The following is a 24166-nucleotide window of genomic DNA, read 5'->3' as shown; positions in this document are numbered from 1 at the left end:
AATGGCAGAATCAAGTTTTGCTTTTGGGGAGTGTGTTTCTGAATACAGTATTTGCAAGTTTTGGGTGGTGGGATCTATGAATGCAGAATCTTTGCAACAGCACAAGAACCGAGAGGAAACAAACAAGGGCATCTAATCACCACTCAACGAAAGTTTGCTCCAGGCACAGTCTGGCCATTGTATGCTAATCAAGGTGGTCAGTTGAAACATTCACACCTAGTTCCAGCAGACAAGAGTCCTTTGTCCCACCCTGGTAATTCCACAGATATATAAACCCTTTTTCCTAGTTCCAACAGACCTCACTACCTCTGAGGATGCTTGCCATAGATGCAGGCGAAACGTCAGGAGAGAATGCCTCTAGACCATGGCCATATAGCCCGAAAAAAACTACAACAACCCAGTGATTCTGGCCATGAAAGCCTTCGACAATACACGGAAAAGGTGGGGCATGCGCACCCGAGGACTGGGCAGAGGCGCACGGCTCGCGGGGGGCGACCTGGTCGCCGCCTGTGCGCGCGCGCCTCTCCTCGGGAGCGCATGCGCACCCGAGGCCTTGCCCTGGTTTGGGCGCCGGGCGCGCGCGCGCTCGCTTCCCTGGCGCCTTCCGCTCCGTGCCCGCTCTTGGCAGCGGAAGTGGATCCGGGTGTTTTCTTGTGTGTGTGTGTGTGAGGGAGGGAGAGCGAGAGAGAGAGAAAGCGAGAGGGAAGGGAGCCAGCGAGGATGTGCCTGGGACGGAGAACCTGCAGCTGCTTTTGCTTCAGCCGCGAGGAGACAGAGCCCCGGAAGTGAGCGCGGAGGAGAAGGAGGCGAGAGAGGAAGGAGCCTGGCTTGGTAAGACGCCGCTGCGTGTTGGGAGAAGATGGGGAGAAGGCCTGAGCCCATAAGGGAGTGAGGGGCCAATGGGCAAGCACTGGACTCACCCAGCATTGGACTCACCCAGTCCTATTCCTTCCTAAGCCTCTCAGGCACACAGGCACTCCTGTCTCCCTCCTCACGAAGGAGCCCCTTTTCTCCCTCACCTTTCCCTGTTGTTGGCATGCTAACTATCCCCCCTTTTGTGTGTGTATTTCGGGTGCGCCATAGCAACAGGCCTGGGATGGATGAAGGAGGGAAGAGCTGACAGGTGTCAAAGCTGGCATTCATGGGAAGCTTCCCTCCAGAGCAAGCAAAGCTAATGGTGCTGTTGAAGGCTTTCATGGCTGGAATCACTACGTTGCTGTGAGTTTTCCGGGCTGTATGGCCATGTTCCTGAAGCATTCTCTCCTGACATTTCACTAAAACAGTGGATGTGGCTCTTAATGAGACATGCTGCATTATCACGGGGTGTCTGCGCCCTACACCACTGGAGAAATTACACTGCTTAGCCAGTATTGCACCACCTGACATCCGCCGGGAAGTGGCAGCCAATAGTGAAAGGACCAAGGCAGAGACATCTCCAGCTCATCCCCTGTTTGGGTATCAGCCAGCACCCCAACGACTTAAATCCAGACATAGTTTTCTAAGATCTACAGAGACACTTGCTGGAACACCTCAGCAAGCGAGAGTCCAAAGGTGGCAGGCTCAAACCCAGGACCTCAGCCAATGGCTGATACCAAATGAGAAACTCCCCCTGGGCACACAGAGGACTGGGCAACGTGGAAGGCACTGAACAGACTGCGCTCTGGCACCATGAGATGCAGAGCCAACCTTCAGAAATGGGGCTACAAAGTGGAATCCTCGACATGCGAGTGTGGAGAGGAGCAAACCACTGACCACATGCTGCAATGCAACCTGAGCCCAGCCACATGCACAATGGAGGACCTTCTTGCAGCAACACCAGAAGCACTCCAAGTGGCCAGATACTGGTCAAAGGACATTTAATCAACTACCAAACTCACACATTTTGTATTTTCTCTGTTTGTTTGCTTTGTTCTGTTAGAAATGTAATATAATTGACTGGCTGCCCTGATACGAGAAATAAATAGAATCATTGAATCAAAGAGTTGGAAGAGACCTCATGGGCCATCCAGTCCAACCCCCTGCCAAGAAGCAGGAATATTGCATTCAAATCACCCCCCCGACATATGGCCATCCAGCCTCTATTTAAAAGCTTCCAAAGAAGGAGCCTCCACCACACTCCAGGGCATAGAGTTCCACTGCTTAACGGCTCTCACAGTCAGGAAGTTCTTCCTCATGTTCAGATGGAATCTCCTCTCTTGTAGTTTGAAGCCATTGTTTCATGTCCTAGTCTCCAGGGAAGCAGAAAACAAGCTTGCTTTCACGCACATCTATGGCAGGCACCCTCAGAGGTTGAGAGTCTGTTGGAAACTACCGTATATACTCGAGTATAAGCCGACACAAATATAAACCGAGGCACCTAATTTTACCACAAATAACTGGGAAAACATATTGACTCGAATATAAGCCGGGGGGGGGGGGGAATGCAGCAGCTACTGGTAAAAATAATTTTTTTTTATTGTGTCAGGAGCGACTTGAGAAACTGCAAGTCTCTTCTGGTTTGAGAGAATTGGCCGTCTGCAAAGACGTTGCCCAGGGGACGCCCGGATGAATAGTTGTTTTTATCATCCTTGTGGGAGGCTTCTCTCATGTCCCCGCATGAGGAGATGGAGCTGATAGAGGGAGCTCATCCGCCTCTCCCCGGATTCGAACCTGCGACCTGTTGGTCTTCAGTCCTGCCGGCACAGGGCTTTAACCCACTGCGCCACTGGGGGCTCCGGTGTAAATGTGCTTAACGTATCATTCCAATAATAATAGAGTAAAATAATAAATGTAACAATAACGATAATAATAATAGAGTAAAATAATGGAAATGTAATAATAACAGTACCAATAGAATAATAAATGTAATACTACTACTAATAATAATCGAATAAAATAAAAATGTAATACAAATAATAATAATAACAGAGTAAAATAAATAACATTGACTCGAATGTAAGCCGAGGGGGACTTTTTCAGCCTTAAAAAAGGGCTGAAAAACTAGGCTTGTACTCGACTATATACAGTAAGTAAGTGAGATTTATATATCTGTGGAATGTCCACGGTGGGAGAAAGAACTCTTGCCTGTTTCAGGAAAGTGTAAATGTTGCAATTGGCCAACTTGATTTAATGGCCTTTCAGCTTCAAAGCCTGGCTGATTGCTGCCTGGGGATCCTTTGTTGGGAGGTGTTAGCTGGCCCTGATTGATTCTTGTCTGGGATTCTCCTGTTTTTTGAGTATTGCTCTTTTCTTACTGTTCTGATTTTAGAGTTTTCTTTAAATACTAGTAGCCAGATTTTGTTCATTTTCATGGTTTTATGGGCACAGCATATTGTTTGAGAACACAGAAATACTGGGCCACTTTTACAAGTGCCATATCAGAGTACACAGAGAAGCCATTGAAATCTACAAGCATGTGAACAATTTCAGCAGAAAGGAGGAAACAATGAAAATAAGCAAAATCTGGCTCCCAGTATATTAAAAACCCTAAAATCAGAATAGTAAGTAAAGAGCAAGACTCAAAAAGCAGGGGAATTCCAGACAAGAATCAGTCAGGGCCAGCTAACTCCTGCCAACAAAGGATTCCCCCGGGCAGCAACTAGCCAGGCCTTGAAACTGCAGACCATTAAATTATACATTTATAATGTATAATGTATTTAATCAAGGGGGCCATTTGCAATATTCACGCATACCTCAATAGTTCTTTCTCCCACCTTGGACATTTCACAGATATATAAATCTCACTTAATTCGTTTCCAACAAACCCCTCAACCTCTGAGGATGCCTGCCATAGATGTGGGTGAAATGTCAGGAGAGAATGCTTCTGGAACATAGCCATACAGCCCAGAAAACTCTCAGCAACCCAAAGCTAATGGTGACTTTTGAGTGGGTTTCTCCTTTCTTTCCTCCAATGTTTGGATCATAAATCATGTTTTCCCTCTTTGGAAAAATGTGTCTGTGTGGTGAGGAGGGTGCTTTATTTCCAGCCAACATCTTCTAACAACATGTCTCTGCTGAGCCTGAAATGGTGGCTTGTATTTTGTGAGGGTTTTTTGTTTTTATTTTGTCAGTGTGTCCCATTCCTTTCTCTTTTCTTTTTCTCGCTAGCGCACAGCATTTCCCCTTCTTCTCCGATGCTGCTGTGTTTGAGGGAAGTGGGAACAAAGCAACAGTCTGGAATATAGGGAGCTCCTCATTTTCCTTCTCAGTCCCAGCCCCAGGACTGCTGTTTGCTGGCATTAAGGTCTCTGTAGCCATCAACCCAAGTGTGGTTTCGATGGAAAAATGAAGGTAAATATTTTGGGAATGCAGCTGCTTTTGTGATTTTTGTGGTTTCTTTGTTTTAAAAAAGCACACATTTTGTTGTTTGATGCATATTCCGGAAACCTTACATGTTATACTTAGCTTAGCTTATTTTAATGCACCACCTCCATCTTTAATTTACTAAATTGTTTTGCTTTCTCTAAGCCTAGTTTGAGGCAGTGGTGTTACTTTGCTTTCCCCAGGGATGAGGAACACCACTCACTGTTGGAAATCAGGACAGATTTGTAATGGGTTATTTATTTATTTATGTTATCATGACAGAAGCAGATTGAGGGTACATTTATAATATATTTAAAAACACAAAATTAAAAACTTGGCATTTTACTAAATGTCCTTTGACCAGAAGCTGGTCACTTAGATTGCCTCTGGTGTCACTTTAAGAAGGTCCTCCATTGTGCATGCGGTGGGGCTCATGCAGCATTGTAACAAGTGATCTGTGGTTTGCTCTTCCTCACACTCATATGTCATGCAATTCACTTTGTAGCCCCATTTCTAAACATTGGCTCTGCACCTTGTGGTACCAGATCTCAGTCTGTTTAGAGCCTTCCAAATTGCCCAATCTTCCGTTTGCCCAGGAGGGAGGTCCTCATCCATTATCAGTCACTGATTGAGGGTTTTAGTCTGCCACTTTTGGAGTCTCGTTTGCTGAAATGTTCCTGCAAGTATATCTGTAGCTCTTAGAAAGCTATTTCTTGATTTAAGGAGTTGGCATGCTGGCTGATATCCGAACAGAGGATGTCATTGCCTTGGTCCTTTCATTATTGGCTGCTAATTCCCAACGGATGTCAGGTGGTGCAGTGCTGGCTAAATAGTATAATTTCGCCAGTGGTGAAGAGAATTTAGGGAATTTAATTGATAATGAAGAGATTTTAAAACTTCTGTTAGCCATACCTTTTCTTACTCAAGCCGGTATTAAACAAAGATGTTGACTCATAATGGCAGAGATGTATGGCCCTTGAATGCTCCACCAGAGCTTAGGGAACTTCGATTCAAGAGCATTGTTTCACCCTTGTTTTGATGTCATATTGATTAAAATCTGACTGTCATTGAAATATGCAAATAGTGACTGAGTTTTAAAGAATTTTCATAACAAATATTGTAGACTTCTTCTCTAGATCAGTAGGCATTTTATGCTCTAACTAAATCCAAGTCCTTGAGCTTGATTTTTCGGAACCAGGTAGTGAACTAATCCTTGTTGAATTTGCTAATAAAATGGGTATGAAAATGGCAGTTATGAGCATCTGAAAATTGAGGAAACAAGATGAACTGTGTTACTGATAGTCTTATGGGACTAATTTTTCATAAATTGGCATGTGATTTCTTCCCATAGATCTCATAGCTAATTCTGTGCTAATTGATTTTGTTACTGCCAAAAATCATCCTGTGTATCAGTTTTCAGTCTGGTATTGATGTTGCAAGTGAATGTTCCATAGCTGTGTTTTATTTTAAACTTCAATAGATCCCTGGTTTTTTTGAAGCCCTTCAAAAGACCAACAGTAGCTCGATATGGATACATTTTATTTGGGAAATGGTGAGAAAGAAAAATGTAGCTTTTTCCAACAACACTATGCAATAAAAGTAACAACCCTGTAGCTGTTTGTTTTTTTAAAAAAAATGTGGTAGATGCAGTTGTTTAGCGAGGGTCTGCACTTTAGTGATATGTACACTGTATAGTACAGGGGTGTCAAATTCATTTTCCTCGATGGCCATATCAGCCTTAAAGTTGCCTTCAAAGGGCCGCTGAATCCATGGATGGAGAATCTGTGGATAAGAGGGCCAACTATATATATTTTATATAGTGGTTGGTACTCTTTGGTTTTGACTCAGTTCGGGTACCCAGATGTTATTGAACAATAACTGCCATCACTTTTGATTATCTACCATGTGGAATGGGAATAATGGGAATTGCAGCGAAACAACACTTATGGCTCTGAGATTGGGGAAAGGTTAAAGGATATTTTAAAGTCAGACATATCCACTAACCTTGTATCTAAATTCAGTCCCAACTATCCTGACTAAACAGAACAAACTGCAGCCTTCCAGATCTTACTGTACCAAAACATCAGCTGTAATTGTGATGTCTAATTATGAGGATTGCATGTTGTAGTCCAACATTTGGAGGATCACATGGCGGAGTAGATACAGGCCCCAGTCCTTGAGTTTGGAACATGTGGTCTAACAGTAAGTTACATTTCATTTAGTAGAACTTCTGCCTAAGTGAACAGGTATAGCATTGTACTATATTTTTCCGAAACAGTTTTTTTTATCAACCTTTGATATATATTTTGGATGTAGATTAACTTTGAATTAATTGGCTATCTGTCTGTCATTGTAGTGAGAGCTTCATTATGAGTAGAACTGAGGGCGTTATGATTAGAACTAATGTTGCTTTGAAATACTTTCCCCCTCTTAAATAATCTTGCTGTAAGACTAGTATACAGTTACTTTTGTTTCAAGTCCAAATCAGAGATACATGTTACTGTGTACTAAACTGCTAGAAATGTCAGCATTCAACACATGCCTTTATCATTACATACTATATCAATAAGGGCACTCTTGTGGAGGGGTTTCACGCCAATGCTGTGTATTGAATTGTGTACAATACTGCACACTGCATTCAAATATTGTGACAAACTATGGTTTATTGGTTAAGCCATATATTGCACAATAGGCTACAAAAGAAGACAGTGATTTGGCTTCCTGCTTCTGGTTGTTTCTCTCACACCCCTTTTGACAGTTCTTGATTCATGATGAGCTGCCTGGGAAATAAGCAAAGAATGCATCACAGCATTGTGTGTTAAATCATTCTTTAAACAAATCGGACTCTGTAAGCAAACAGCAAACTATAGTTTGAGATTGTGACATGTATTAGATTTACAAACTGTGGTTTCTTAGATGAGATAAATTTTTACATTGCAACAGACTTGTTGTCAGTAGTTTGTCTTGACATCCATAATCCAGTAGTGTGTTTAAAGACCCATGGTATGTACCACTCAGAATCATTTTTTAAAAGTGTCAGTCAAGATTGCTGTTAAGGAGAATTAGCAACCATTTGTATGTTGTGTACTGTAGTATATGAAAAGATGCTAGGATTAGGAGGATAGATTTATTGACAAGGAGCTTTCCCTGTTAGTTCTGTAATGCTGAAAGTAGAACTACTTCTCATAGTACGTTATCTAGAGAATGCTGAAATGCAGGAATTGTTATTCTGAGAAAAATGTGTCACTTTAACTTCACATGAATATAAAACGAGCTTTCCAAAATCAATTCCCTCTAGGTGTTGTAAACTCTTGTCAGCTTCAGCAAGCTTGTTCAGTGATCAAGAATGGCAGAAGTTGTGAGGGACACAGATTTGGAAAATATCTATTGACAGAACCCGCAAGTGAGAAAGTTGCAAGGTAAAGGTTGTCCCTGTGACCTGCATAGATGCTCAGCTTTGGCCAAATGAATGTATTTAAAGGACCAGTGTAAAACAATGCACATTAAATTTTATTAATAGTTAAGTAGCACCTGAAATAAGTATTAGTTTCATTTTTTTAATTCAGGTTTTTTCTCTCTTTCTGGTTTGGTATAGCAAGCTACAATAATAGATGGAATTTAGGTATATCAACAGCTGTTATTAGACCACGAATAATTTTAGTTTCATTTTTACTTACAACTATCTCCTGCAAGATATGTAATAGACATGTGTAAAGTATGAAACACATTACTTTCCTAGTACAGTACTGAAAGATATACATCTAGTTTGCCAACTTCTCAATATTTCATAAGAGGCATTCTAACAGTCCTCTTAGAATAAGAGGAAAAAAGGAATGAATTGTTTCTTTCAGATATAATTTAAACTTTATTTCTATGGCAGACAGACAGTTGAATGTCAGAATCAGAAAGTTCTCAGAAATCCAAGCAGAGACTTTAAACATCTAAGAGAAACAATAAAATGGATTCGGGAAATAACAAAAGAGGACTGGCAGCAGTCTCAGTTTGACCATATTCATCATGTTGAACCCAGGAAAACAATCTCCAATCCCAGGGATATTATAATAAGATTCTCAAGCTACTGCTACAAAGATCAATTCATGCAAACTACCAGAAACCAATCCACCTCACAAATACATCATAAAGAAAAATCCAAATATTTCAGGACTTATGTCCAGAGACAGCGACAGTGTACCACAATCCTTCATAATAAGGGTATATTGTACAAATGGGGATACCCTGTCTACCTGAAATTTAGATACATGGGGAAAAGCTACAATATAGCATCAGTGGAACAAGGAATGAAACTACTTGAAGAATTATTTGAAAAACCACAATACTCCCTGGATGGAAACTCGAGAAATGCAGAAGGAAGAGAAGCAGGAGATGCAGAAGGAAAGGAGAGAGAAAAGAAGGAAGAAACTCCAGATAAAGAGAAACAAAAGGTCAAGACAAAGAAGTAATGAAGAAAAGAAGAAACAACCAAGACAAGAAAATAAGTACTCTAAGAAGAACTCTAGCTATATTTAGATAGAGGTTTGTGCAGATATTTTTGTGTGCCTAATAATCCATCCCAGAGTCAAGAAGTTTAGGTAATAAGTTAATTAATTATCAACTGTGGTCATTCAGTTCAGGTATTACAGAATAAATTACAGGCTAAAGCTGGATCACATCTCTTTACTATAAGGCACACTTCTTCAACCTGTCACTTTCCAAATTGTTTAATCAAGTTCATGCAAATGATAATGTGGATTTTCAAATTTTTGCAGTTATTTTATTTATGTTTTATATGTTCTGTTGATCTATTTTTAAAACTGCAGGTTAGATTGCTGAAAGAAAGGACAGACCATAAGTATCTTGATATTTATTTTACTAAAGGGCCCTTCTACATTGCCATATAATCCAGATTTGAATTCATGCTTACACATTCAGTTTTCTCAAACAACATCTCCATTTATTCTTTGTGATATTTTAATTTCTATCAGTCTGCATTTTCATGCAAACATTTGTGGCCACTACTTTAGATAATTTTAGCTCAGTTCAACAGCATCTGGAAGGTCACACTTTTCTTATCCCTGTCCATTTCTTATTCCTGTGCAGTGTCTTCTCTGTGTTGGCACTGCACTGAAAGAAACTCTAAAGATGCCTGTCTCAATTAGCCTTTTTTAATTTTAGGAAATTAAAGCAGTAGTCCTACAAACATTTAGGGAGTGTATGTCCCATTAAAATCAATGTGCCTTATTTATGGCACAGAATATTAAGTGTACGATTTGTTATTCCAACAAGCATTTCTTTGGGTTGTTGTAGGTTTTTTCGGGCTATATGGCCATGTTCTAAAGGCATTTTCTCCTTACGTTTCATCTGCATCTATGGCAAGCATCCTCAGAGGACATCTAGAAAAGGCAGTCTTCCTTCATTTTCTTTTTCCATGGTGAATTGGATGTTTGGGTGGATGCTGTTAAGATGGTCCAGGAACCTGAAAATCCAACAAATGCTATGTTCAGCAAAGGACAAGAGGGATCCTCTCACTCCTGCAGGAGTCTACCGTATACCATGCAGCTGGGGACAAGTCTACATAGGGACCACCAAATGCAGCATTGCCCAAACATGAATCAAGGAACATGAAAGGCACTGCAGACTACTTCAACCAGAGAAGTCAGCCATAGCAGAGCACCTGATGAACCAACCTGGACACAGCATATTATTTGAAAACACAGAAATGCTGGACCACTCCAGCAACTACAATGTTAGACTACACAGAGAAGCTATTGAAATCCACAAGCATGTGAACAATATCAACAGAAAGGAGGAAACCATGAAAATGAACAAAATCTGTCTACCAGTATTAAAAAACTCTAAAATTAGAACAGCACAACAACAGAGAGGAAACAAATAAGGACATCTAATCACCTCTCAACAAAGGATTGTTCCATTCACTGCCAGGCAATCAAATGCTAATCAAGGTGATCAGTTCAAACATTCACACTTGGCTCCAGCAAACAAGAATCCTTTGTCCCACCCTGGTCATTCCACAGATATATAAACCCTTTTCCCTAGTTCCAACAGACCTCACTACCTCTGAGGATGCTTGCCATAGATGCAGGCGAAACGTCAGGAGAAAATGCCTTTAGAACATGGCCATATAGCCCAAAAAAACTTACAACAACTCAGTGATTCCAGCCATGAAAGCCTTCGACAAAGCGTTTCTTTGTTGTTTATTTCCTTAGATTTCTTGCTGCCTCTTTCATGCTTCTAATGATTTTATTGATTTATACCTCAGAATATTTGTGGTTTTGTTGTTTTTAATATTTTGTTTATTGCTTTTTGATACATTTGTCCTAAATTTATGGGTAATATAATGAATAGTTTTATAGAGCTTGAGATTTAGTTTTTCTAAATTATTGGAGCATTGGATTTGTGTTGAGTCATTTTTCTTTGTGGATTGAAAGAGATATGTGAAAATATTTATGAGACAACTGCAAACATCTACTGAGCTTCAAGCCACAAACCTACTGCTCTAATCTTGGGCCCATGTATGCTAAAGGCCATTTTAAAAAACGATTATTTAGGAAACTATAGTGAGCCTTTGGTATCTGACGGGGTATGGTTCCAGTGCCGTCTGTGGAGACCAATATCCATGGATGCCAGAATGGCATAGTAAAATGGTGTCCTTTATATGAAATGGCAGAATCAAGTTTTGCTTTTGGGGAGTGTGTTTCTGAATACAGTATTTGCAAGTTTTGGGTGGTGGGATCTATGAATGCAGAATCTTTGTCTATGGAGTGGCAACGTTACTTGACTTTAAGAGATTTAGATCTAGGTTAGTGTCTTGGAATATTATATTACACTGCAGAACATTTGCCAGGTAAATATCAAGAAAGGTAGGCAATAGCCTTAATGTCACGAATCTGGGTTTGTGTGAGTATTGAATGATAACAGTTGGATACTATTTTCTCATATCAGTGCTAGTGGTTCATAACTGTGACTCATCCAGATGTTTTTTGCTCTACATTCACACCAGACCTCGCCTGCAATGAGAGACCATAGAAGATGCATTTCCAACAAATAGAAAGTCACAGTTCTATGTTCTTCTTCACACCATAGTGTTTCCAAGCCTATTCCCCGAGTGATCCTAAGATTAACTGGTGGAGGAAATGACTCATGATAAAAATATATGACTAGGCATGAAATGCACAAAATTTATTGATCCAGCCTCCTTTGCTACAGTAGTTGAAACCTGGATAATTAAGTGGAATTAATTGGCAGTAGATTCAGAGTAGAAAAAACATTTCTTAACACATGATGCAGCTAACATATGGAAACCACCTCTACATAGTATGGAAGGAATGGCCACTGGCTTAGCTGTCTGGCTGATTTAGTTGCTGTAAAATTGTTGATGTTAATTGCAGTCAGGTTCACTTATATCAAAATGTATTCCTCCAAGTGTTTTGGACTTTACCTCCCAGAAATGACAGCCAGTTTACCAGCTGTTAGGAATTATGGGAGCTGAAGTCCAAAACATGTGGAGGAGCACAGTTTAAGAAACACTGGCTTATGACAAACCTATGAACGAGAGACCTCCAAAACATCCTATTAGTTGCAGTGCTGTTTAGTTCCTGATGACTGAGGGCTGTGACTTCCTTGATTTTCTAATAATATTTAATGCTTTTTCTGCTTTCCTTTCTGCTTCCCACTTTAGCAAACATTGTTGACTTTAATAAATAGTCACACTTTCCTCATGATATGGCCAAAGTAAAACAGTCTCAGTTTGGTAACTCTGGTCTCTAGTGAAAAGTTCAGGCTTAATTTACACCCATTTATTTGTCTTTTTGGCAGTCCATGGTATCTATAGATACCACATTTCAAATTAGTTAATTCTCTTCCTGTTAACTTCCCCCACTAGTCTGCATTTACAACCATGCACAAATATTGGAAATATGATAGCATAGATCATTCTGACTATGGTATGCAAAGATATATTTTACACTTTACACTTTGTTTCTTCTTAGGTCCCTTCTACACTGTTCTTATATCATTGGATCTGATCCCAGATTATCTGTTTATCCCAGAATATATGGCAATAGAGACTGAGGGCCCTTCTACACTGCCATATAATCCAGATTATCACTGCAGATAATCCACATTATCTGATTTGAACTGGATTATACGAGTCTACACTGCCTTATAATCCATTTCAAAGCTGATAATCCAGATATTATGGCAGTGTACAAGGGGCCTTATATGATCCAGTTCAAAGCAGATAACCTGGGATCAGATTCTGGGATAGAAGGACAGTGTAGAAGAGACCTTAGCTGCCTTTTCAAGTACTACATTTCCTGTGATTTCTCGAATACAGTCCCCATAACAATGGTAATAATAATAGCAATTTTACAATATAGCTAGAAACCATAGTAACAAGAGATAAGTTCGATATTAAATTTTGAACATCATTTATTTAAAGACACACACACTATATCAGATTTTAAAAAATAGCGTCTTAAATTCAAAGGAGGGAAGATTTGTTCAGTTAATTTATAATTTATTATATTTCGGCTTTCTCCCAACATCAAATCCAAGGCTATGATTAGTATTTTAAAAGCACAGTACAATTTTAAAAATTGTCTGATTTGGGTGCATTTTCATGGAGCTTGGTGTAATCTTTAATGATTGTAGATACTCATATCCAAACTTTTGTTCCATTTTGACAGTGAATTAAGTCATTAATATTAACTGGATAACGCCTGATAAATTTTCTCATAGTTCCGAAGAGACTGAATTAGGTTCTTCCCTGCTCTGACTCTTGCTTTTTAAAAAATAAATTTGAGATTTTTGACAAGCTGTTATCTTTACATTTCTCTGTGTTCTGAAAAACAAGTACAATGTTGCCTTACTTGACAGTGTTGCTAATAAGGAAGATAATATTGTGGATGTGAAGCCCTGCAACTCTGTTACCTATTAATAGTAAAAATGTATTCCTTAAAAGTACTTGAGTGATATTGTCCACATTGGATGGCAAAAACACAAGGGTTTCCGATGAATAAGCAGACATTATCAGTTCTTGGTATATTGCATTTGAAGAGAAAATAGGTTTGCATAATAAGTGACAATTCTACAAATTTGAAATGGAACACATCTAGACCACCTATTAATATGGCATCAGTGACTGATAATGAAGATGTAACAATTCCTTTGAAGGGTTCATTTTGACTTGCAGTCTTTGTCTCTTTTGTTGCAAAGTTATGTGTCCGTCCCCCATCACTATTCTTATAAGCCTCTTGGGGAAATGCATGTGCCTCATAGCAACTTAGTAGTAGAAGATTTAATCCATTTGCTAATGAGGCAGTTAGAGAGAAAGAAAAATAGGTAATTTCCCATACATTATTGGAGACCATTGTTGAATCTTAAATTCGATTTTAAATATGCTTTTAAAAAGATATGACACAGGAGCCCTTTCAAATAGCATTATTATCTACAAATTCTGATGCTTTCCTTGTTTAATTTGCTTGATGCAGTTTTGCATACTTGTGTAGCACATCCTTCATTAGTATGACCACATGTTGTTTTTAAGATTCAGTATCTTTGTGAGCCTTAAATCCATTTTGCTTTCTGAGCTGTCTGCTACATAATCTGCTAGTAAATGTCTATGGAGCAATCAGACATTTGAAAAAGAACAGAAGGTTTGGTCAGCTTTAAAAAAAAACCCTCCTCCCATCAACATTCTCAGTGTGTATCTTTTCATCAATCTAATATGTTATTGAGTAAAGTAGAAATGTTTCTGCTTAAAAGGATGCTTATGTGATAAGAATCTTATATGATTACCTCATATTATTCAGAAACCTATATATTCTGCCTTGTTTCTTATACATACATTTTTTTCTTTTATACTAGTTTAAAACTCTGTTTTATGTTTGAGCTTGTAAAAGAACAAAATGATGAAAGCGGGAGAAGATAGCATGGAAAGAGAGAATGGCATCAGTTTACTGTTTTGAATACCTTTCCTTATTTAACCATTAACAATAATGAGCAAAAGAACTGTGTGTGTGTGCGTTTATGTGTCTGTGTAAAACTGCACTATAGATGGTTAAATATTTAGGTAGGCAGGTAGGTAGATAATAGGCTCTGTGAATTGGAACATCTGCTTTTTTATTGCTGTAGTAATGTTTTATTATGGAATATGTATTCTGATAAGTCACACAATTTCTTTGCGGAGTAATTTTTCTTACTCTGGAGAAATGTCTCAAGCAATTGGCATGCACTCAAAGGTGAACATAAATGGCAATCACTTTTGTTTTGGGTGATTTTTAAAAAATGTTCATTTGTGGGAGAATGTACAGTGCAGTGATCTGTTTAGCTCCTTCATTTTTAGGTTGCACGTTTTCAAAAGTTGCCTAATGATGACAATGAAATTATGATTCCTGTACTGGCTTCAAAAAAAGCAAGTGAATTACCAGTCAATGAAGTTGCAAGCATTCTTCAGGTGAGTGATAACATTGGATGTTTAAATAAGACATTTCCTTTACATTCTTAATTATTTGCTTAATTTAAAGGTCTGTTCTACTGCTAACCAACCTCTTTTTAACCATTATTATTAATCTGTTCAGCCTTGCCGGGGGTTTTCCTGAGTAACTTATGTATGTTGTGGCATTTAATGTTGCCAATCTGTATGTTGTCCTGAGTCACGCTCATGCTGAAAATGACAGAATAAAAATTCTGTAAATAAATAAATAACTTCATTTTATATTGCATTGATCACTGATGGATTAGTGCACTTTTAGATGAACCATTAACATGATATGTACAGTAAATATTAGAGGCGGTTTCAGTTTTTGTAAGGGCCTTTTGTAAGTATGTCTCCAGTTAAGTACCCACTATCAGGAATAAGATTCTGAAATACAGACTTGTTCAAGTACAACTTGGGTCCAGGATTTTGTGCTGGACCACATTCCCCTTTATGAGCCTATCAGGCCCTTCTCTGTCCCACCACCTTCTTATAGCTATACTTTTATTCACACTTTTGTGTTATTTTAAATATTCTTCAAAGGTGTTGCTAGCTGGCTTGAGTCCCATTATTGGAGAGAGATGAGATATCAGTGAAAAATAATAAATGTTTTTAAGCTTGGTTTTTGAGAAACGCATTTTTCTTTATCAATGTGTCTCTTAAAACATTTCTTTACTTTTTATCATAATAATGCTTCTTAGAGGCATATATAATTAAATGTAAGGAAGTATTCAAGTGACAGAATAATATATTCCACAGTTCTTAACATTCTGTTGGCTTTTTTGTTTTCTTTTGGGAAATAATTGTTTATTTTTCCAGTAGCATTTTAAAATCAAATTTAAAATAAAATAATAAGTCAAAGATGTGAAGTTGTGTTGAACTTAATATTCTCTATAGTATAGCAGTTAAACTATAGAGAATATACTAATATACCAAATATTCAGGAAGTCCATTTACTAATGACAAAATATTCAGTACATGTGAAAAAAGGCATCTGCAAATGACATCAAGTATGAGAAAAGATAGCTATTCAGGTGCCTAAATGCCAAATAGCACAGTACCTTTTCCAGTTGGAGGAGATATTAATCGACTTTTGAAAAAAAGATCAGCAATATAGTTCTCAGTTTTTGGTTTAGTGACAGAATTCCTGCTGCGTCATCCAGAGTCTTGAAATGTAATGAGTCTAATTTAATAGCTGTAAAAAACTGTTTAAACCAGAAATAATAGGGAAACATAATGGGCTTGGTTTCACTGGTCTTTTTAAAATTAGCATCTAATTGCAGTGAAATAAATTCCTTGTTTTGCATGTACATAATAGTAAAAAGCACTTCATTGTTCATATTCTTATAGGCTGACCTTCAGAATGGCTTGAAAAATTGTGAAGTTTGTCATAGACGGGCTTTTCATGGATGGAATGAGTTTGATATTAGTGAGGAAGAACCATTGTGGAAAAAATATATTTCTCAGGTAAGTGCCTTTTTCCTTTAGGAAAGCTTTCTCAAGTCAGTGCAAAAAATGTTGATATAAGTTGAGTATCCATCATGCTGTTTAATAAATGCATGAAACTGCTGGAGATGTCACCTGGAGTTCTGGGGTTCAATGATAAGCAAGGAAGATGTTTCTGTATTAAACAAATGTCTGTTGTTAGTAATGCACTGCAGGAGTGTGAACAAATTGAAACTTAATCCAGACAAGACAGAAGTGCTCTGGGTCAGTTGGAAGGTTGGATGTGGAGAGAATTGGGATTCTTGGATGGTGTTACACTCTTCTTGAAATCTCAGGTTTGCAGCTTAGATATGCTCTTGGACTTAGATCTGAGCCCGGATGCTAAGGTTTTGGTTTGGCCAGAATGCAGTACAGTTAAAGCTATTGTTCTAGCTGTGCCTGTTTAAGGAGTTAGATCTGGCTACGGTGAAACGTGCCTTGATTGCATCCTGTTTGGATTACTGTAATATGCTCTGTGTGGGGTTGCCTCTGGAAACTGTGTGGAAACTTCAGTGGGTCCAAAATGCTGTGACCAGGCTGTTGACAGAGACTGGCAACACAGATCATATGAGTGTCTTGATGTTGCTGCATTGATTACTGCTCCGTTTCTGGGCAGAATTAAAGGTGTTGTTTTTGGCCATTTGAATCCCTAAACAGCTTCTATCCAGACTATAAGACTCTATTTAATTAAATAAACCAGTGCGCAATTTAAGATCTGGAGGGGAGGGCCTTCTCTTTGACCCACCAACTTCACAGATGTAGTTCATGGGGACTTGGGAGAAAGCCTTTTCTTGGCTGGTCCTGGACTGTGTAACTCCATTTCATGGGAGATTTGATTGGCTCCCTTCCTGCTTTTTTTCAGCCATCAGGTGAAGCTTGAAACTACAGTAAGTTTTAATTATGCTTTTAACTACTTTTAATCCTGTTTTAATAACAGTGATCTTTAATTTGTTTCAAATTCTGGGGCGCTGTAAATTTCAGATTAAAATGCTGAACTTCTGTAGCTTTTCAGTCATTGTGATGTTATTCTGTGTGCTGTAGGAGCACTCCTGTAATTGGTGCTTTGGTTGTGGATTTGGATTTGCGCCTCATGATAAAAGACCCACACAGTGCAAATTCAGGTTTTCAGAGAGCTCGAGAGCTTAATGACAGCATCTTCTGTTTATAATCTAAAGTTTATGAGTTGTCAAAAACTGCAATTTTGGAATATTGATCTTTATAGACATCATGTGTTTTTGATGTCTGTGTAGACATTCATGCAATTGTCCTATTTGATCTTTGTTTAAATAATGGTTATGGCTATGCTTCCAATAATATTTGAAGTGTTTCATTTCTGTATTTTAAAAATCAAATTTCCATTTTTATCCAGTTTTGTTGGAAGTTTGTTGTTTCTTAAAAACTCTAGTACAAAATTGTTAAACCTATAGGGTTTGTGAAAGAAACTCTTAAATTCAGTCATCTTGCACTATAAGCACAGTTTATGCTAGAGATGTAAAATATTTTTCACTATGCCTTTCTCTAGAATATATTTCATTTATTCTGATTGGTTAAAGGCCTGTTACTGTTGTTGCTCTATCATCATCATTCAGAAAAGCTGTTGACATATGTTCTTTTAATTTGCAGTTTAAAAACCCTCTTATTATGCTTCTCCTGGCTTCCGCAGTCATCAGTGTTATAATGCATCAGTTTGATGATGCCGTCAGTATCACTGTGGTAAGATTATAAAATTTGTTTTAACTCAAATAAAAGCTTATGATTTACATTTCTCTTTACATATAGTTCCATATTACCCTAATAACCGTGGTTTCCCAGGAGAGGTGTAGAAATTGTCCAGGTGGATAATGTACTTTACTAATGTACTTAAGTAATTTTGGGTACTGTTCCATTTTATGGAAGGGGGAAATTGAAAGAGGAAAATAATCTCCCTCATTTTCACTGGTTATCCCCCCCCCCCCCCCAACACACACACATACACACCTTCCATGTCATAAACAATGGATTTTTCAATGGTGGTGACATGGGTGGGGGAATAACAGGAAAACAGAGGGGGAATTGTTTAACTCCTTCAATCCCCCCCTCCTCTCTGTCTTGGCCCTCTCCGCCCAGATAATAGAAGAGTATCAAATTTTGCTGTTTGGGAATGGGCTTTAAAAAACTCATTTTCACTTTCTGACATCTCTGCTTATTTGGGGAAAAGATATTTATTACTTTGATTAGTGAAATATGTTCGATTATCATGAGATACTTTTGATCATTAAGTAGATATTTGAAAGTCCAAGCCTCCCCCCCCCCCATTCAGAAAAAATATTTTTCTGCTTAATTTGCTTGATTCTTTTTTTTCTTTTTGCAGATCATTTCCCCTGAATAAATTGGTTATGGGAATAATTTCTCTTAAAATGAGAATATTTGAGACAGTGTGCTCACTACTTCCTCAAAACTATTTCAATTATTTTAAAATATTCCAAACACAATAACGATGCCAAATGAAATTAGACATAATTAATTTTATCTTTCTAAAAGCACAGAAAACATTTTGTAAAGCAGGCCTCCTCAACCTGTGGATCTCCAGATGTTTGGGCCCCCAACTCCCAGCTTTGTAATGGGCAGGAATTCTGGGAGCTAAAGTCCCAAACACCTGAGGGGCTGCAAATTGAAGAGGCCTGCTGTAAAAGACACTGCATTTGCCCCCAAATTTTCCTGAAAATCTTAATTTTTAAGAAAAAAGGAAGAAACCTTTTTCTTAGTCTCACAATTTTCACAGATTTAACATGTCTGTTGCCAAGTCTTTTGGCTTACATCCATGATGCAGGCTCCTTCTTGCATTTACACTAAAGAGAGCTGGTAGATTAGGTATAACAACCATGTACATCTACTAATTTACAGAGTATTAGGTTTTGGATAGGATGGACTACTTGGCTTGAACAAGAGCTTATTCTGGCAAGGAATCAGGACATGGTAAATAAATACTTTCTATTCCAGAAGGTCTTATAATCTCTTGATACCTTACATGTTGAAATGTCTTGATGAGAAAAGGCTTTAGGAAATTATTTTCCATGCTTCTGCACTGGTAACTGTATTCATTTCTCTCTACAGTTTTCTTTGCAGTATTTTGGCTACAGGCCAAAAAAAAGACTGAAAACAATGCACATACTATTTATTCTCTCCTTTCTCCCAGAAACATAACTGATTGTCCTGTGCAAAGCCAAAGTAATTTAAGGCTCTGTTTAGTCACATGGTTTCCAGTTGAATGGAAAGATCTGTAACAATGACAGTTATAAACAGAAATTTTAAGAAGTGTAGAACTTGTGATTAAAACCTGTTTGCTTGGTTAGGTTATTGGCCAAACTCTGATGCTTGAACCATCCTGCTGGCACTCATAGTGTGTCAGCAGCCATTGTGTATCGCTCTGTAAGAGTGGATAAATGATGTTAACTACAAAGAAGTGCAGAGCAGAAGACTGAATTTCAGATGAGTAGATTTGCGCTTGTTTCGAGTGCTAAACATCCAAAGGGACATTTGTAACCAGCCTTTTTACTGTCTGGTGCTAATCCAGGATTATTCAAATACTTTTATGGTGTTAATCTTTTGAAACCTAAAAGTTATGCCTGGATTCCCTAACTAAACCACACTTCATGCTACTAATTTCCCAGCAGAGGCTTGAAGTATGTATTCTTGAGAAGTATACAGAAGAGTTGGAAGTGCTGTACAGATACAAGCAAAATGGGAATATCATTTTTGTGGCTTATCTCTTCTGTCCCACTGAAATTTCTAAAGTAGTGTACTAAATTGTTAAAGCACCTTGTTGTTTTCATTACGGTCAGGGGTGGGAAATGTGTGACTATCCATATGTTATATTGAACTGTAACTACTCGCGTTCCTTGCCAATGGTTATGTTGGGTGATGCTGTTGGGAGATGCAGCTCAACAACATTTGGAGGGGTGCTGTATTCCTAATCAATGATGAAGATACTGAGGAAATCTCTTAAAAGTACCTCTACAGTGCTCTCTGTTCCTACACATTGATATAATGCAGTCAGGGAGGAGTAGAGAGTAAGCTACTTTCTTCCTTTAGTATCTGCTTTATTTTTCTTCCTTTAGCCAAAACACATGGAAGAGAATAATCTGCTCCTATACCATAGTTGGAATTCATTTCTAGGCAGTTTGGAGATCAGGAGAGCTATGGATCCTCTGTATTCATAGCCATTTCAGTGCATCCACTACTATATCCCTAATACAACTACTCTTTGAGTTCTGTTGTCAGAGAGGGACCACCATTTGCAATTTCTCTGAGGGACAGAGAAGAAAAGGCCAAACTTGCATATTTTTATCTGTGGAAGATCCTTACCCAAACTCACATGACATCACATTCTTTGACCTCATCTAGGCAGAACTGATTCATTCTGGGGCTTCTGGATTGCTATCTCACATACCATTGAACTATAGCCTATATATATATATATATATATATATATATATATATATACACACACACACACACACACACACACACTGCATTTTTGTTGTTGTTGAATAAAATAACTTTTATATGACGAAAAGACTGGTGAAATATTGCCTATCACCATTTTTAAAGAGCTGAATTTATTATATTAATATTTACATCCCACCTTAATAATAATAAATCTTTATTTATATCCCGCTTTTCTCCCTAAATGGGACCCAAAGCACGTCACAGCATTTAAAAAACTATAGAAATCAAATATACACATAAAACTAACTATAAAATAAAACATAAATAAACATTTGAAAATCATTTCTGTCTAATGACTTCAGGGCTATGTACAATGAAACCTGACTAGTTAAAAAGATGTAAGCCATAAAAATTATTGTTCAAGGCTAAAAACATATTAAGCAAATAAATCTGGGTAGAATAATTTAAATTAATTTAAAACTATATATGTGTGAAAATTTGTGTGAAACCAGTTTGGTCCCAAAGCCTTTAGGGAGCAAACAGTTTTTCACTTGACACTAGAATGAAAACATAATTGATGTCAATTGGATCTCCTTTCAGAGAGTATTTCTTAACTGGAGTAAACTTGCATGCTTTATTGAACCATAGAGGAGACTAACTTATCCCTGTTGCTAACATGTGAACCACATAGGCTGCAATGTTTTCAAAGCTACTGTACTTGATTATCATATTTTTATTCTATGTAGTGATTTTCTTGCATGGTTCTCCTTAATGTGTAATGATCTAAGTACATGTATGTGTCGTTTGGACCTTCACTTTGTGTCATCTAAGTATATTCATATATACTTTTGACCTTTAGTTTGTCAACCATAATCATAGGATGCATCTACAGTGTAGAATTTATGCAGTCCAATACCTCTTGCACTACCATGATTCAGTGGTATGGAATCATGGGACTTGTAGTATTGCAAGGACTTTAGCTTTCTCTGCCAACAACTGCTGGTGCCTCTAAACTATAACTCCCAGGATTCCATAGCATTGAGCCATGTTAGTTATGGTGGCATCAGACTGCATTAATTCTACAAAGTAGTATGAAAAAAATAATCGAAATAATTTTCATGCATTGATTAAAACAATACATCTGAATGTAACCTACATATTTCACTCAACAATTAGAAGGTCACGTCAGCCTGTAACCATGTGTGTTCTTTTTTACAGGCAATAGTTATTGTTGTTACAGTTGCCTTTGTTCAGGTAAGAATTTTTAACCCACTTTACCCCAAGCGTAAGCTGTTTTAGAAAAGCTGTATTTACCAACTGGTAACCATAGTAGCAATTTGAAAAGTTAGGTCAGCAGTTCTCAGGTATTTTGAAATGGAATGATCCAAACAGGCCTTGTATTTCTTGTTAGTAACAGAATAGAAAGAATATCATATCAGTCATTAACCGTGAGGGCTAAACACTCGGAAAGCATCAGATCCTGGCTGATCCTGGAAGCTAATTCAGGGAAAATACTGGTTAGTATTTGGATGGGTACTAACCACTAAGAAATACAGGTGCTCTAGGCTGTATTTCAGAAAAAGGAACTGGCAAACCAGTGTTATTTTCTTTAAAAACCATAAGAAAAATTAATGTGGTCATTATAAGTCAGATGACTAGAAAGTGCACGCATACATACAGCATTAGCACTCAAGTAACCTATATTTTATTCACTCATGTTTAATATATAGGCTATGTGTTACCATAAGTTGGAAATGACATGAAGGCATGCTAACAATGTATCTGAATAAAATTTAACTATGACATATGGAAAGAGATGGAAGGAGCCTGTCTTTAAAATGGCCATACAGTGATGACAATTCTTTCTAGAGCTTCCCAAAATAAGTTAAAACCATGGAAATTTTGAAGAAAGAACCTCATTATGTGACTCACATAGTAACATGCTGGGACTCACAATTGAATGAGGTGTATCTGTGAGGGCTTTCTTCATGTAATCTTGCTGTGTATGTTATAATATTGTAATTCCATAATTAGTATTAAAATTAATTAAGAAATTGTCAGTGCATGGTAGAAGCATAATAGCTAATTCACTTCCCTTTAACATGCGCATTTGCAAGAGCAGCTTATTCATCATATTCATGACATGGTCTGAAAAAGTGGTAGAAAGAGAGGTGGTTAGATTTGGGTATATGAACATTACATACGTTCGCTGCTTGAAAGTTTGCTATTTATGTTCATATTTGAAAATCTAGAGAAAAACTGTGAGGATAAATTACTAACACAGTAGGGTCCCCTGGTGGCGCAGCGGGTTAAATTGCAGAGCTGCTGAACTTGCTGACCAAAAGGTTGGTGGTTCACATCCGGAGAGAGGGTGAGCTCCTGCTGCTAGGCTCAGCTTTTGCCGACCTAGCAGTTCAAAAACATGCAAATGTGAATAGATCAATAGGTACCACTTGCAGTCATGCAAGTCACATGACCTTGGAGGTGTCTATTGACAATGCTCTTTGGCTTAGAAATGGAGATGAGCACCACCCCCTCTATTCGGACGCAACTAGACTTAATGTCAGGAAAAACCTTGATCTTATTCTCACATTATGCTAAGATTAATTTCATAGGTGAAAACTGTTCTGTATTCTTCACAAGAAAAAAAAATAATTCTAGTCAGTGGTTTTTTGTTTTTTGTTTTGTGTTGATAGAGTCAATCTTTTGGCTCTTACATGTTGTTGTTGTCAAGTAGAAACATTTCTGTGTTCCAAGTCTTGGGAACATACAGAAAAAGACAAACATCAATGGCAAATATCAGTCAGATGTAATGATTGTTATTTTCTTTTTGTGTACCTGCAGGAATATCGCTCAGAAAAATCTCTTGAAGAGTTAAGTAAACTTGTACCTCCAGGATGCCATTGGTATGATTTATCTTATTGTTCACATTTTGACTTAGCTAAAAATGGCTTCTCAATAACATAGTATATCTTATATTTGCACCTCAGTTGCCTGAGAGCACTATGACACAAGAACACAAAGTTCTATGGGAAACATAGCCTACTATGGACAAGCTGTATTATGGTACAATACACTTGATTACTCCCACTTGTAGCAGGAGAGGTTGAGCAAATTAGAGAGCTTTGCTTCATGATTGTCATTTTATGCAAGTCTAGCTGCAACTGCTTATCTACTTTGTTTTTGTTCCAGTAAATCAAAGGCACAATCTACAGTTCATTTTAGATTTGCTTATCTATTATTCCTTTAGTTCATTGGGAAAACCAGCAATTTAGCATGATATACAAAGCATAGCGTAAAACCTGGCAGTTTGTTCAACCACTCCACTGCAAATAAGAACTACTGTACTTTATATGCTAGCATGGTGCTTATTAGAGATAAGCCAGGTCTTGCGGTTTTTGGCAAAGTTCCCTGACTTGTTATGTTGTGTGAACTTGGTACTTAATTAACTTGTAAAATAGAATCTCTTCATTGGAA

General features: G+C 37.9%; 1 protein-coding gene across 3 annotated transcripts in view; it reads left to right on the top strand.

Moving 5' to 3' along the window:
* Positions 1–548: 548 nt before the first annotated feature.
* The window catches only part of ATP2C1 (ATPase secretory pathway Ca2+ transporting 1), a 53010-nt gene continuing 29392 nt past the window's right edge, over positions 549–24166 (top strand). The window contains exons 1-8 of one of the 3 annotated variants that reach the window (XM_060781822.2): positions 549–831; positions 4087–4269; positions 7580–7700; positions 14645–14755; positions 16127–16243; positions 17885–17974; positions 21908–21943; positions 23534–23595. In XM_060781822.2, coding sequence (XP_060637805.2) covers positions 14687–14755; positions 16127–16243; positions 17885–17974; positions 21908–21943; positions 23534–23595 — 374 coding nt within the window. In that variant the 5' untranslated portion in view covers positions 549–831; positions 4087–4269; positions 7580–7700; positions 14645–14686. The remainder of the gene's footprint in view (positions 832–4086; positions 4270–7579; positions 7701–14644; positions 14756–16126; positions 16244–17884; positions 17975–21907; positions 21944–23533; positions 23596–24166) is intronic. The other 2 variants (XM_060781821.2, XM_060781823.2) reach the window with 2 other exon arrangements.

Source organism: Anolis sagrei, chromosome 6 (assembly GCF_037176765.1).
Source record: "Anolis sagrei isolate rAnoSag1 chromosome 6, rAnoSag1.mat, whole genome shotgun sequence".
In the NCBI taxonomy this organism is placed as follows: Eukaryota; Metazoa; Chordata; class Lepidosauria; order Squamata; family Dactyloidae; genus Anolis; species Anolis sagrei.
The sequence above is the reverse complement of the archived record's forward strand: the minus strand, read 5'-3'. Positions and strand labels throughout refer to the sequence as shown.